This window comes from Aythya ferina (genome assembly GCF_964211825.1).
Source record: "Aythya ferina genome assembly, chromosome: 13".
In the NCBI taxonomy this organism is placed as follows: domain Eukaryota; kingdom Metazoa; phylum Chordata; class Aves; order Anseriformes; family Anatidae; genus Aythya; species Aythya ferina.
This window is the reverse complement of record NC_140311.1, coordinates 10,473,941-10,489,540: the sequence shown is the minus strand read 5'-3', so window position 1 is coordinate 10,489,540 and position 15,600 is coordinate 10,473,941. Positions and strand designations below refer to the sequence as shown.

At 45.3% G+C, this 15,600-nt stretch overlaps 1 protein-coding gene across 4 annotated transcripts in view; it reads right to left on the bottom strand.

The window, feature by feature from the left end:
- LOC311443934 (gamma-aminobutyric acid receptor subunit beta-4) overlaps window positions 1–15,600 on the bottom strand; it is a 62,520-nt gene that overhangs the window by 36,696 nt on the left and 10,224 nt on the right. For 2 of the 4 annotated variants that reach the window (XM_084534626.1, XM_084534627.1), the window contains exons 1-2: window positions 10,424–10,552; window positions 1,681–1,748 (exon numbers count right to left, since the gene is read on the bottom strand). In XM_084534626.1, the coding sequence (XP_084390752.1) occupies window positions 1,681–1,728 (48 nt within the window). In that variant the 5' untranslated portion in view covers window positions 1,729–1,748; window positions 10,424–10,552. Of the gene's footprint in view, window positions 1–1,680; window positions 1,749–10,423; window positions 10,553–15,600 lie in introns of those variants that run through there. The other 2 variants (XM_084534624.1, XM_084534625.1) reach the window with 1 other exon arrangement.

Below are 15,600 nucleotides of genomic sequence, written 5' to 3'. Positions count from 1 at the left end.
TGCTCATCTGTATTTTCCTAGCAAGGCCCAGAAGTTTGTTTGATCTCCACTTTCCAAGCCTCTTCTGTATAAGAAAATATAAAAAACTGTTTTATATGAGAACCTGAAGACTCGTGGTCATCCCTTCAGCTTGAAATGTATCAACAGATACATTCAGGAGTTTCAAGCAGTTTGGAAAACAAATTGACAAGTCAGATGATTGCCTCATCTCCCCTCCTCCCCCAGTGCGACAGCAAAATAGCTGGTGGGACAGAGAAACAGGTCAGGAGAGTACAGAATCGGATAAATAGGACAGGAGCACTGGGAGACCAAGGTTTTAATTGGCTCAATGAGCAAGAACTGTAAACTGGCCTAGGATTCTCCTACATGGGTCTGGAACTGAGGAACAGGACAGCTGCTCCTGAAGGTCCCCGTCAGCCTTTCTCCCTTACCCAGCCTCCTGGAAAGCAAAGCAACTTGGAAGAAAAGCCTCTGGGCACAGGAGAGAGGAAGGCAGGGCTAGGTGACAGATCAGTGCAATGCATGTCCTCTGCTGGGTGCTGAGGGCTTCTGAGAGATAGCACAAGCCCAGATATGGATCCCATCCATAACCAAAATCCTTATGGAATGGTTGGGGGTAAAATCTGTTATCTGAGCAGAGGATGTTTTTCATCAGTGGTATGAAAAGCTCCAGCCTATCAATTACACCCCAAACAAGCAGATCACAATTAGATTCCTTCCTTTCCAGGACAGATCTGGAAAAGGCCATCTTACCACCAGAAAGGATACAAAGCCTCTGCCTGTTTTTCAACTCAGGAATTACAGGCTGACTGTAAAACCACTACCGCGTTTGTGTCACTGGAAAAATATAAGAACCTACTTTAATAAGCATTAATATTTTGGAGAGATCCGTGCAACTAGCACAGAAAGATAAGGGATGAGAATCTGCCCTGCATAAGATACAACTAGCTCCAGAGAGGCCAGCTGAGATTCTCCATCCACAACACCAGACACTAGCTCACAGGAGCATCTCTGGTGGAGACACTCACTAACCCTACTAGAATTTACTTCACCTTTGGAAGCAAACTACAGTCTTTCAATCACATCACAAATACTGCCAGCAAAGGTAAGAGTGTACCAGAGAGGTCTATCATGCCAACTTTGTCTTGCAAAAAAAAATTTTTTTTTTTTTTGAGCCTGGAGCTGGGCTGTGGTGCCAATTGACAGGCAGTCCCAGTGACAAAGGCCAATCAATGGGCAGAAATAGGAAGGCTCAGACTAAAACCAGTATGCTGAGAAAGAAATTTGGAAATCTCATTTAGTACAGCATGATGATGTTTAACTTCTCATCCCACTGCATATGGAGAAATCATGCTTGAATTCCATATGCTTTAGTGAGGAAGAACTGTCTTAAATCAGAGCTCCCATCATCCCTCAGAATCCTGTGTCCAAATCAGAAGAAAAAACACTTATTCAATACCAGAAAAGTGCCACTCTTCCTCCAAAAGCTTCCCAGCTGCAGGGAAGACCTGCAGAAGGAGTTTATGGAAGCCGGGGGTAACTATTCTTTTTAGAAGGGCACCCTAAGATCTCAGGTGACTCCAAGGAGCCATTGTCTTGGGTGTGCCTCTCAACCAGAGAGAGGAAGAATAGTTTATTAGGCTTTATTTATATATTTTTTTAAATTCCTCCCAGACTCACCATGTTGACTTCAGAGATCTGGTCAATGCTGGAGATATGGATGCTCATTCCCACTGTGACAGGGTTACCTGAAACACAAATGGACTGGATTAGAATCATATTCAAGCTCTCCTCTTGTCTGCTATTACAGCATCAACTAGAAATGCTGCAATATGATTTGAAGCAGCCTCACATTCCCCAAGTCTCAAGAATTTCAAAGTCACATGTGCTCAAATGACGAAAGAGGAATAGATTTCTCTAACTCCCAGCTTTATAGACTCACCCCTAGGGGTAGCGCAGACTAAGCTTGATTCTTTAATTCCTGGAAGTTAATTACCCCCTAGTTATACAATTATCTCTGGTTATTCCAAATAATGCCTTCAGAGACATCAGAAAGCTCCCAGAGGACTTGCATAAGGTGTTGCTGATTGACCATACAAAGAACACAGCAATCAAGCCCATGTAACACGTGGGCAGGAAAGATACTCCAAATCACTCCTCCATCACCCTGCCAGCTCTGCAGCACACCGTTTGAAATGCCCAAGTGAGTTTTAATACCCAAGATACCAGACAAGTACAGGAACCAGACCCATGAAGTGAGAAAGCAGCATTTGCACGGTGGATTTTCAGAGCAGAGCTGGGATTAGAGAACAAATTCCCCATTTCACCGTTGGTATCAGGACATCCCACCCCACATCCTGTTGCCCATAGCCACTGGGCTCTTATAGATATCCGTATACAACTTCTCTGGGAAATGCAGATATTCCCTTACCCAGCGAACAAGCTACTCTCACACTGCAGTAAATGCCACTGACTGCAGCATGCAAGATGAGCTTGAAGAGATACCACCCAAGGGCTGTCACAGCCAGACCTATTGCCCTCTTGTCCAAATGCAGCAAAAGCTGAGTTACCATTTCCCACAGACCTGTAGATTCAGGTCAGAAGAACATTTCAGCCAATACTTCCAGATGTGTGAGCCTCCGAGCTAGAATGACTTATACCCAGTTCAACTTCAGCCCCTCTGACAAGCAGCTCCCACAGACAGGCAACAGAACAGCCCCTTCAGTGGCATTTAAGTTGTGTAAAACTATTTGCAAAGATACACAGCAACTACTAAAAACAGCAAAAGACCTTCTGCAGCTTGAGATGGGGTTTCTGAATGCCACCCATCTCCAGTTATCCCCACAGTTCCAAAGCCAAAACACAAACAATCCCACCACAACCCAAGTCCCCTCTTCCCACACTTGCCAGGGGGAAAATGATTCCTTGCAATGCAGAAGTAGAGAGGGAATGGCAAACAACGATGCCACTCAAGGTATTAACTCTTCCATGGACTCATTAGTAGATCTAAATGCTGAAATATTTGCAGATAATCATGAAATAGCTTAGAAAGTAATTAGGAGATTGGGGGAGAGGGGAGAACCACACAACTGGAAATGAAGTGATTTTTTAATTATGTGTTACCAGAAGTAGGGAAGTAGTGTCATTAGGGCTGCCTTGTGATTGGGTGCACTGTTAACCGAGACCCTCTGCTGCAAATTAAGCAGCATTATCCTTTAATGGAATATGAACAACACTGAAAACATCAGAATCAACAACTGTAATTAGGCCCTGCTATGTAAATCCCCTTAAAGAGGCAGTGCTCTTCTCCAGCACTTCTGGCTCATTGTCAGTGGTACCAGAGAGGGGTGCTCAGGAGACTTTGCAGAGCCTTCAGATATCCCCATGCAGGGCAGGTTCCTGGCCATCTATTTGCTGTATTCCTCTGCTCAGCTGTGACCAGGGAACCAGGTGGGAAAGTAACCACAAGACACCCCAGGAGAGCCGATCATCTTGCATCTTCCTTTGTGTCAGAAGCTGACAGTGGCACCACTAAAGCTCTTCAGGAAGTCTCACTTCTGGTAGTTTGTCTTCTTTTCTGAAGCCAGGGCCCTGTTGTGATGCAAGCCATTGCAGGAGGAAGAAGTCGCCACTACCCTGAGGACCTTAGAGACTAATTGGCTACAGGAGAAAAGAAGGGCCACCATATCAGGGCTGCCACAGAGCTGGGGAAAAGCTCACTCCTGAGCCCTTCTGCCATGCAGCATTTCCTCCAAGAGCTGCCCTACCACCTGCTTTATTTCCAGTTTGTCAACACTGGTCATTGTGGTACTGTGGTTAGGCGTCCCTTCCTCAGTGTAAAAAATTAGTGTCTCTTCCCCCTGCTGTGCAAGAAACCCACTGAAACAACTGGACAGGGTGGCAATAACAGGGGAGCACTGACAGTGGTGATATACAAATATTTGTCAAATTCAGAGTCTATCCAATCTAATCTATCTGTCTAGACATTTGTGCTGTGTTCATCACCATGGTATCTGAGCGCCTGAGGTCATGCAGTGACTCAGTGTCAGAGCCGTGGATAAGATCCAGACCTCCCAGCTCCAAGACAAGTGCTGGAGCAGAGATCGACCGCACAGATCCCCATCAGTCTGGGCTCACCTGCACCCAGCTCCCCCACACTGTCAACAATATTCTCAATGGCCACTCTGGGCACTGCCAACACCTCTGTGCCCCACCTATCACAGCACATGGGAAGCTCTATCACCTGCCTGCAGCCCCTCAAGCATGGATCCGTCAACCTGCAGGCACAAGCACGAGATTGTCATTTAGCACTCAAGATGAAGGTATGCAAAAGTCCTGCCTTTACTGGATTTGCTCTTAGCTTGATTGCAGGAAAGTCATTTCACCTTCTCCATCCCTGTCATGAAGACCAATCTGCAGTCTGTCTCCTCAGAAGGGGGATGCATGCGCATGTACGTACACAGCCAGCAGAAACAAGCTTGCCCTACCTCTTTCCGCAGACCATAGAAAAACTAGACCAACCAGTGCCCAACATTCAGGCTGTAAGTAGTACACAAAATAAACAAAGGACATCAATTCTGCCAATGTTAATAGCTTCAGGCAAGAAGGATACAAAAACTAGGGTATTTAAAATACAGGATAACGTCATCTGTGACTTTGTCCAAAAGGCAGAGCTCTGCGTTTGTGGATCTGAAAAGATGCAAAAGAAATCCTGATATTAGAGATCCGTGTCTTTTATCTGTACCTTACCAATGCACGCAAACTAGACCTTTTCCCCTCTTAAAGAAAATGTTTATGTGTAGAAGAGTTTTGTAGGCAAGCCCACAAGCGAGGGAGTCTAAGAAATTCTGCCACTTCCACCGGTGAATAGCACCATCACACATCTCTGCTTCTCATCACCACTGGAAAAGTCACCAACATTTTGTCCTCAAAACAGTTTGACGTCTGAAAAATGTACTCAGGGGAAGTTGGAAGGGAAGCAGACAAAGGAGTTATAATAAAATCAGCCCTTTTTCTGCAAGTGATACTTGTCACATACAAAAACAGCCAAGGTAGAGAACAAGTTGTGCTAATCTGCAATATTTTTCCAGCAACTAGTTATTACTTTCACATTTTATTTTATAATGCTTTAAAGCCCCAGAACCTAGAATCATGTTGCTACAGAACCCATTCTTGTAGCACAACCGCAGAGGAAGGGTCATGCTTCCAAGTCTGGGTCTGTCCGCACTACAACCAAAGGTGATGGCAACCTGGATCAAGACATCTCTTGCAGATCTCAGCTTGGTAGTTCAGCTGCAGGAAGAAGCAAAGACTACAGCACAAAATTCTGTGTAATAGGTCTCCAGACACTCAATGCTTACTTGTACAACTGCATTAAAGTCCACACTGCCCTCTCTTCACTCCCAACCCAGAAAGTTAAACTAGAGTGAGCTTAGGTTTCTCTGCCATCAGATGTCCAACTGCAATACAGACACAGACAAGGCTCTAAAACAGTGGGCAGGTAAACAGAACTTACATTATATTATCACCTACTAAAGACACTCGTTTTTATGAACTACAGCCAATGCTTTGAGGAGCCTGGCTCATGCGTTTCTGACCACGTAAACTTGGCAATGCTGGCACAGCAAAAGCTTGCAGTTGTTAAGGGACAGGCATCAGCCTAAAACCTACTTGTTAGCCCAAAATGCAGGAACAAAGGGCTGACAAGGACTTTGGGAGGTCACACAGACCATAACCTTCATGGGAGCAGACTACAGACTTAAGACCACCAATACCAGAAATTCCCTAGCTCTCCTGGACCATCTCCTCCTGCATTCCACTGCACTCAAAGCTTTTCTTGAATATCTAAACTAAACCTTCTCTGCAGTGCAAGTATAGTTGATTTTTTTCTCATCATTCCCCCAATGATAGTGAGAGAATAAATCAATCATCCTTCTTTGACAACAGCTTTTATGTACGGAGAAACCATGACATCCTTCTCCCTCCCCCACTAATACTGTCTTTCCTAGATTAAATGCACCTGAGTTCCTCAACCTCTCCTCAGAGGTCATGTTTTCTAAAGCTATAACAATTAGTGCTGTTCTCCTCTGGCCTTTTGCCAATCTGTCTACATCTCTATTTTAAAGCATGGTAGCCAGAAACCAGACACTGAAGCAAAGATGACACGTCACCAGCACAGAAATAAAAAAGCCTCCAATGTATATTTTCTTAAAACCACTTCGGAGAGGCTTCTGGGCATGAATACACCCAAATCCACTACACCCATTTTGAGACCTACTTAATTTGTGCAGGAGATTAGAGATGCCAATGGGGCAGCCCCACTCTTGCCATTTGAGTGCAATACATGAAGAAAGGAGTGCAGCACTGTCTTTTGGCTAAGAGTGAAGATCACTCAACACAGCTCTATGCATGAGCCCCAGTGTTCCCTGTTTGGAGCCTGCCTATGGCATCAATGATCTCCAAGATCCCTGCAACACCATCAAAACTGCCTTAAAGTCTTCTGGTGAATAAACAAAGCCAGTCAGAGAAAAATGAATTTTAACCCACTAAATCTACATATAGAGCAGGGCTGTGCCTGTACAAGGGCTGTACAGGGAGGCACAATGCCCATGCATGTTCCTCTTCCCCAGCTCTCCAAAAAACAGAGGAAAGCTGTGGCACTAGAGCCCAGAAACAGCAAGTCCCAGACAAGGTTGCCCTGCATTGGCTAGTAAAAATGTTTCTGCAGAAACAGGGCAGAACAGACAGACACAGAGAGGGCAAGGTTTCCTGGTACATATCAGCTATGGGACTGCAGCGTCTTACTTGTATTTTCACTGATTCCCCTCCCCTTCCCCTAGTCACCATCCCCATCCACCGCCCATTAAGATATTCTGAGGCTTGCCAAAGGCATGACCAGCACACCGACTAATTTCACTCCCAGGACTTTTTTCTTCAGTGTTATTCCTGCTTTCCTGCAGGAGGCGGAACTGCTCAGTACCTACTTGCTCTTTCTGCAAAAAAAGGTTGGCCCGAGCCACTGCCCCTGCTTTGTTCACAGCACTGAACCTCAGGGCAGCCTGGCTTTGTTTACAACTTAAAACCACAGCCCACGTCACTGCTACGTGCAGTGAAGAGTTGGTTATACAAGGGCTGACAGACACAGTTAGGAGGCAAGGACTGCCAGGTATCAGAGGTGCACAACGGGCAACATTCAGCTTGCCAGCAGAGGGGCTGCTGCAGGGATGCTGCCATATAACCTCCTAAGAAATCCCACTGCCCTTCCCAAAACATATGCTCTCAGATAGCATTCAGCTCACAGACTAATTATTCCTGGGCCATAGTTTGTTTTAAATCTTCCCAGAAGATAACTCAGAGCCCAGCTTACTGTCTGGACACTCCTTCACTGTGGAGGAGCCCACACCTATCACCCAGCACCATGGGAATGAAAATGCTCCTGTTTTTTCACAACAGAACACTGTAAGAGGAGTTTGCAGATTGCTATCTGCATAATTGCTGTGCTCATAGATCTCAAGAAAGACCAAGGCTCTGCTACAGCAGTTAATAGGAAAACTTCTAAAAGATGTCATCCCAGCAGGCAACACAAGTCAAATCATGAAGTTTCCAATAATAACTTCCCCATTCTTTTCCTTCTAGCTTAGGTACAGCATTAACCACAAACTCAGTAAGCATTAACACTGCTGGATGAGCAAGAAGAGTTGACCACATATCATGAGAGCACAAATGTTTTGGGAGCAGCTTTCATCCAGCATCTCTGATTTGTGGTGACATCTGGAAGTGCCAAGTTCAGCAGGGTCTCTTAAGCACCTACGTAAACTTTTCCAACATAATCTAGGTTTAAATATCCATTAAACATCCTCCAAACCTTTTTCTTCCTCTGTTTCATTCTTACTTCTATGACTCACTGCTGACCTCTTCCCCCACCCGCAGCCGATAGCTGTGCAGTAAGCTTGCCAGCCTCAGCACAACAGCCAGAGTTGTCGCACACATCCATCAGAGATCTCCCACTACCCCTACCAGGTCACTCCACAACATCTGCTGAATTTACAAGAGCAAAAGGGGGCTTTAGCCACTGCAGTACATTACCAGAGATGATCTCATGGCAAATTAACAACTACTACACTGCCTTCAGGGCTGTGGGGGAACATTGGGGCTGAGTGAGCTCTTACTACTAAGGAATCTGCTTACTTCGTATGAAGAAAGTGTGTTTTCGAGCTAATAGACAGGGCTCTGATCTCTAGAATATATAGGTCTGGCCACGCCTGCTGCTTCCCCACTCTTCAGCAGGGGCAGAGGGATATCCACCACCACCAATTCATGTAGATTGCAGCTGGTCTCCAGGTGGATCTGGCAGAAAAGAGTTTCTTCTTCCTGACAGGTTTGCTGCCTTTTGCCATGCTTTCTTAGGGACATAGCTTGGCACCTTTTAAGCCACTGAGCCTCTAACACTAAACAAGATTGAGCCTAACCTTGCCAGGCTCGCCATCCATCCGCATCAGGCCAGACACAGGGTAACCCTGGGTGAGGAGGCTAATGAGGATTTCCAGCCTGCACCAGTCTGATCTGCAGGGCAGCCTGGTTTTTCACTCACCCAGTCAGATGGCTGAACTTGCAATACTCATTGAACAAGAGGGAATACTAGTGACTTCCCAAGAGACATGGGAAGGTAGAATAAGCCCTCACCAAGACAGTGACATCAAGGATGGCACACAAGTTTGATGGAACAGCTAAGGGATAATCAAGCTACATATTTTTCTGAGTCATACTATCTCCTGGCCCTGGCAACTCACAAGCCAGGAGGGCTGGACTAGAATATTTCTTGAGCAGATCTTTGGAATATCCAAACACTGAGGAAGTTGAGGACTTCAGTAAGAAACAGGCTTATCTTAGCAAGCAATCAAGCTGACTCTTCAGCAGAGCCAAGAGATGCAGCACATGCAGAGCAGGCAGAACTGACCACTCAAGTACTATCCCATGATGCCCTCTGCAAACATAGGGCTAATGCTGATAAATAACAGCCACAGTTTCACTATGTTGCCTGTCCCTGTAGACGTGAATACAGAAGATTTTCTCAAGCAAGCTGTACCTGCTTGGGAACCAGTGTTGAGGGATCCTTCTGGAGGAACAATGCTTTCCCAATGCAGATGTAATGCTCGTTCTGCAACTGTTCCAGGGAAAGCAGAGAGCTAAGGAGCACAATCTGCAAGGCACAGTGGATTACCTAATCTATCTCATGGGTATTTTTAATGGATTAGTAGGTATTAGAGTGGTATATTGCAAATATCCCATGAAAATTTGGAAGTGAGAGACAACAATCAACTGGCTGCAAGAACAGTGTAAAGGTTGTCCCAGAGGTATTGAAGGATTACAGAGGAAGCTAAATCAAGGTTGATTTTAAAAGATTGCTGGTAGACAGCTACCCAGGCTGAATAAAAACAAGATCTTAATGTACAGGCTTAAAAATGGAACAAGAAAGTAGACACCAACCCTTAAAACATCTGTACTACTGGCGAGCTCAGTTCAGCAAAGCACTTGTACATGCACAGGACTTTCAGTATGAAGAAAAAAACCTGACTTCCCAGAGTTCTTGGTAGAACAGACTGTAGGTCAGTATTCAGGAGACAGACTTTTAAAGCTATTTCACCCTCAGTGATGAAGACAGCCTTCCAAAGCCTTTTGAAGGCTTATCTTTTGCCTGGCTGATATATATTTCAAATGTTACAGCAAATTGAGGGGAAAAGAAACTGGATATTTGTTCCCATTTACAAACATACACAGCTGTCACCTTACCTAGTCTGGTAGTTATCAACCTGGCATCACCAGTGGGTCCTGAGCAATCAATTTTTAAAGAATAACCTTACCAAAGCCACCAATTTCCAAATACAGTCCATCTCTTGATGTAGGCAATGCCCAGGCCAGACCACAGCAAGTTTACTTTGCAGGGCTGCCACCACCATTGGTTTCTTTGTTAGAGCAGGGCTGTTGCAGATGGTAGATCCACATCCAGCCATCAGGAGGTGAGGACAACACCCTGGTGTGCACCGTGTTGCTAGAGCAAGGATCAGTCACCCACCCTTCAGTTCTGGGGACGTTCCTCCATATGTCCTCCAGGGCACACACACAGACCAGATCCCTGGCTTTGCAGTCTACAGAGCAAATTTTTTTTATTATTATTATTTTTGCTTTTATCCCCTTTCCTGCAGAGCTGGGCCTGGGAAAAACAGAGGCACCAAGTGCCTCAGATTCCTTCAGCTCTCAATCCCCATCAAAACTGGTAGCAGGAGTGCAACAGGGCTTCCCAAGCAAGCACACATTGTAGACCAACAGCAGATCAACCCAAGTCAGGCATTTTTCCTCCATCAGCAACGTGAACCATCAGACCCACACTGACCTCCACAGTTCTCCACCCAAGAAGGCTTCCTACCTTCACCAGGATCCTGGCAAGCCTCTTCCCCTGCAAGTCCTGCCAGCACAGCAGCAGGGCACAGCTCTGCCCACCCAGGGAAGCTATGAAGAACTCAGGAGGAACCCATCCCTTCTGCTTTTACTCAGGCCCTCAGTGCTCAGGTTTTCCGCATCTCCTCATCACCTCTTGTGTTCCCAGAGCCACCTGACCCCAGCTCAGGCAGGCTGGGAAGCCTTTTACACCCTGCTGCTGCCATTTCCTAGACCGCTGCCATTTCCTTGTCTTTACAGGTCATGCAGACAGGGGCAGAAATTTAGAAAGAATTGCAGAGACATTAAATATTTTGGACTCCACAAGACAGAGCTAGGCATTTATCCACTAGGTCCAAGCCCAGTGCTGGGACATCTGCAGCTGCCCAGCAGGTGGGAATTCAAAAATAAGTAAAACAAAACAAAAATAAATAAATAAATAATTGGGAAAACCACAGAAGCAGCCACTGCTACCCTCCTGCCCACAGCCAAACAGCCCCCAGGCCCAGAGGTGGTATGATATATGTGGGGCATCCCACCCCACCTTGGCCTATTGGGTGAAGCTTCCAGGTGGCACAAAGGTGAGGCCATTTAGTCCTTTTTCCCCCATACCAGCTGACAACTGGTGAAACTTATCCCACATTGCCCACCAGTCTGCTTCCCATCTCATCAGAGGGCTCAGAGCACAGAGGTGTCCTGCCTCACCTCTTCAGCACTGGGCTTTGCTGGCATGTTACTTGTAAATGTCTGCTTTGTGGAGGAGGCTCTCTTTTGTGATACCCTGGAAATATCTCCCAAACAACTGCACACCAAGGCTGTACTTGAGTATGTGACCTCTCTGGGAAAACGCTTTCATACGTTACCAAATCCCGAGCCATCTAATCCCCTTAGCTGAAAATGAGCCGAACCAAATTAATTTAAATGGGTTAACACAAGCTTCTCTGTTCATATCCAATCTATTACTCTGTCTTGGAAGTATTTGTAACAACAACAACAATAATATATCTAGACTTATCATTTTTATCAAAGTGACAACTAGAAGGTGTTTTCCTTTTTACCCTGTTTTCAATTTTTAGTGAGTTAGTCATATGTCCTCATCACTGCTTGTGGACGTGTCTTTAAATGATGCCACTATCTCTAATTCCTGGGTTGAATCCAGTTGAAGAAAACACAATGACCAGGTCAGGACACATCAAACTTGTGAAAATAGTGAAATCAGGGCTGGGACATCCCAGGGGAGCAGAGGACAGCCCTGCCATAGCCACCCTGCCATCCCTCCCACAAGGTGATTTCCTGCTGTTGCTGGGCACAGTCCTTCATCCTCCAACATAGCTCAGAGTTGATGGCTGTGGTCCCCATGGGAGAGACAGTCATTCCTTTATCATTATCTCTGTCAAGTCCTTAGTGGATATATACCTTTTCTCAGTGTCCACCTTGTCCTTCCCAATAGGCACTGCTATTAGGGCTTTTGCTAATGCTGCCTTCAGACGCCTCCCCCCACAACCTCTCTGTATCACACACCTGCTCCTTCCCATACCCCTACCTTCCCAAGCATGTGGCTCAGCTCAACAGCAGAGCTCTGGGGTCCTGTAGTGCCCAAGGCTTGTGACAGTCAGGACAATTTACAGTGCAAGTATTGCCAGTGAAAAAAGCAGTGAGTCAGGTCTGAAAATATCATGACATTCACATTAAAATCATGAGCCTGAGTTAGAAATCATGAGAAGCAAAGCACACACACAAACAAGCCTCCCCCTTTCCAAATGTTATATATGGGATTATACGTTTTCATCTCCCAGTTTCTTAATTTCTTAGATGTGTTTCGTTCAGGTTCTGCTTTTTTTTTTTCTCCCCTAGTGTCAAGACAGAAAAAGTCTCACTAAATTCAGTGATGACTGAAAATTGCAAGACCATTGTAGGAAGAAGAATTCAGATTTGTACATTGGTTGCTTCTGAAAGACTGACCCTCAGGCTGGTGTTTCCATCAGGTAATGATCAGTTTGCAAAAACGCCCTGGAGATTCAGCAGGACCAGTTCCCAGGCCACCTTTTACCCCAGCACCTCTTGTTAAGAGATACGACTAACTGCAATTTGTTCACCAAAATAATTGCTTTCACTCAGGATGCATGGATGAGCGAATCTTGCAGAGCTTTTACATATATATTCATCTCCAGCAATTCATCAACATAATAATCACGCATTATTAACTTGAGTACTCATCAATTTTTTTTCTCTAGCTTCAAATACTAGCAAGGAGCTAGTGTGCAGTAGAGAAGAAAAACATGTAGGGGAACTTGTGATGAATGTTCTATTTTTGCTATGAAAGGAGAATAAGAAGAGAAAATCAGATCATAGTCTACCCTCTCCCTCTCTTCCAAAAATTTCTTGCCAAGCTGAGACCCTTCCCTAGAGGCCAGCAAACTGGGCTCTCCTGCAGACCTGCCACACAGCCTTTCTGCCTAGCAGAGCTTCCTCTCCCCATTTGGAGGAGGTTTCCTTCCTCACCTAACACTGTTCTAGCTGTGAGATCCCACACGTAAATTACCTGGGTGGCCTCTGGTCATGGAGTGAAGCCTCTGATCTTACACTCAGAGCTTTGGAAACCATAATCAAGAGTCTCCTGTGTGTGTGTTCCTTGCTGAATTGCTCAGAGCCACAGTGCCTTCCCTGAAACTGGCCTTTCCCAAAACACAACTTTCCCCAATCTGAAGGAGTTTTCTACGGTGGTCTCACTGAGGCAAAGCTGCCTAAAGAAAGCCCTGCAGCAAGAAATGGGCACTTGTACCCGTTCCCTCCGGGGATTTCACAGGCCACTGCAGTCAAAGGGAAGGTCATGGTTTGGTGACCAAGCAGTGGACCAGAGCACTGACAGCCCTCAGGTGTGTTCTTGTGAATAAATAGCAATAGCAGGAAGCAGAATCTCCCAATTCTATTCCTTGCTCTGCCCCAGGTTTTTCTGTGTCATTCCCAACAGGCTGCCAGCTCCTGGTGTCCACTCGATGTAAAATGGAGCTAGCAGAAGCCCATCAGCCCACCGGTTGTGTGGAAGATTTGTTAGTCAATATTTGTACAGCACAGAGGCCTCGCCGCTGTCACACAGAGCCCATAATACTACCTGAGAACAAATTATATTCATGCATAATCAAAATCACATCCAGCTCAGCCCCGGTTCGAGAATCCTTTTTGGCTGGTGATGATGTCCAGAGCAGAGAGAGCACAGCTTGATTTCCAGAGCCCAGGCTGAGCTGGCAGAGCTGGCAGGTAGAAATATCTTGTTTTGACTGGTAAACTGAGCAAATTTGACATGGAAACCACTGAGGGAGAATAAATATGGAACAACAAGATGTAATTTTTACAGAGGCTCTTTTCCAACCATAACTGTACTCCGAGCCATCCCAGACTTGAACTAAGAGGTCCTGAGGTCTGGGGAGGGAAATTCAAGCCCTGGTAGGTTTGGCTGAGGCTCACCCCTGTCACAAGCACAGACGTCTGTAAGTGCACAATTACTTAACAGCACTATTCCTGCAGGAGTACAAAGAGCGGAAGAAACAGAAAGGAACAGAAAGGGGAGGGAGGGAAGATCAGAGAAGAAAAAGAGTTTTTAGCTCTGACACAGAACCAAGAATAAATGCCCAAATCAGAAGAATAGCCTATAGGAATTGCATGATCAGTGTTCTCCAAACCAGCCTGAAATTCATACCCTGCTCAAAGCAAACAGCAGTGCTCCTACAGCCTGGGAGGAAGGGCTGGCTGAGCAGAGCTTTGTTGCTTTCCATTTAATGGGAACAGGATCAATCACTGGATCAACAGAATACCTGTTTATCTGACAGATCTATTCATGCTATAGGGCTGCACCATCCAGCATTTCTCCCTCTCTCACGTATATGATGTGAATCCCTTTAATGGGCTTTATGCCATCATTAAGCACTTCATTTGTCTTGCCCATGTTTCTAGTGATGTTTTAACAAGTGCATGATATTTCACATGAAATATCAAGATATAAATAGACACTTAACAAACCCCACCAAGGGCTATCTGCAAGAATGAATCTTAGAGTCTTCCACACCAAATGCTGTCACTATGGCTGAAGAACCATATTACATCAGTTCAGCCTGACACTTTAATAGCCTCCTGCCTTTTTTTTTTTTCTTTGAACCAGATGTAGGTGAGAAAACTGACATGCACACGTAGTCTGTGTTTCATGTAAGAGTAAAGCTACAGCTTATCCCTGGTCTTTTACATTTCATGCTCTATGGGTTAAAAATATTTTTCTGCCTAGCTGGGATATTGGGAGTCTTAGGAAATGAACAATGCAGATATGTAAAGCTGCTCTGATGAACAGCTCTAGGGCTGTGGGAATATATTTTGAGTAATCAAAAAGACTTGTACTAATGGGTTTTGCACTCTTTTCACATTTTGCTTGCAGTGACAGTCCCTAGAAGGCAAGTTTACTGGCACAATAGACTCAGAAATGGTTGAATGTTATGTAGATATTAATCAAGGAGAAAGATGTGCCCAGGTGAGATGGCAAGCATCTTCCAGTCTGGCTATAAACAACAGCCTGCTTTTGATCAGTTAATTAATTAAGAATTATTGGATTTTTTCTGCTAATCAATAACTTGAATACATTTTATTTTGGTAATAAAAAAATCTGAGACTAAGCAAAGAGGCAAAAATCACGGAATAAATGCTTTGCAAAAACAATGTTGATGTCTTTCTTTTAGGGAGAGAGATCTCGGAGCCCTCCACCAGCCACAGTGCACTGCCAAGGATGTGCTCCAGCAGCATGGAAAGTGGCTGTGTCAGGGGTGGGAAGGTAGGGAAAGGGGGAAAAGGAGGGAGGAAGGCAACTGAATGCAATAATCCTATGTCAGATTTGTCACAGACAAGAGAATCACCAGCTCCTGTTGCTGTGAAAATATAGTGGCTCTATGGATGACAGCAGGGCTCCATGTCCTTCACTGGTTACCAAACCCAGCAAACAACACTTGGTGCTATCGAGCACTGATCTAGGGCAGGCATCCAGATTGCTCAGACACCCAAATCCAATTTTACTCTGTTCTAAGAGCTGGGGGAACCCACCTTCACTGCTCTCTTTGTCATACCACCCAGAGCTTCCTGTCTCCAAAGGAAGAAAATAAGGATCTCATGGGGCCACAGAAGGACACA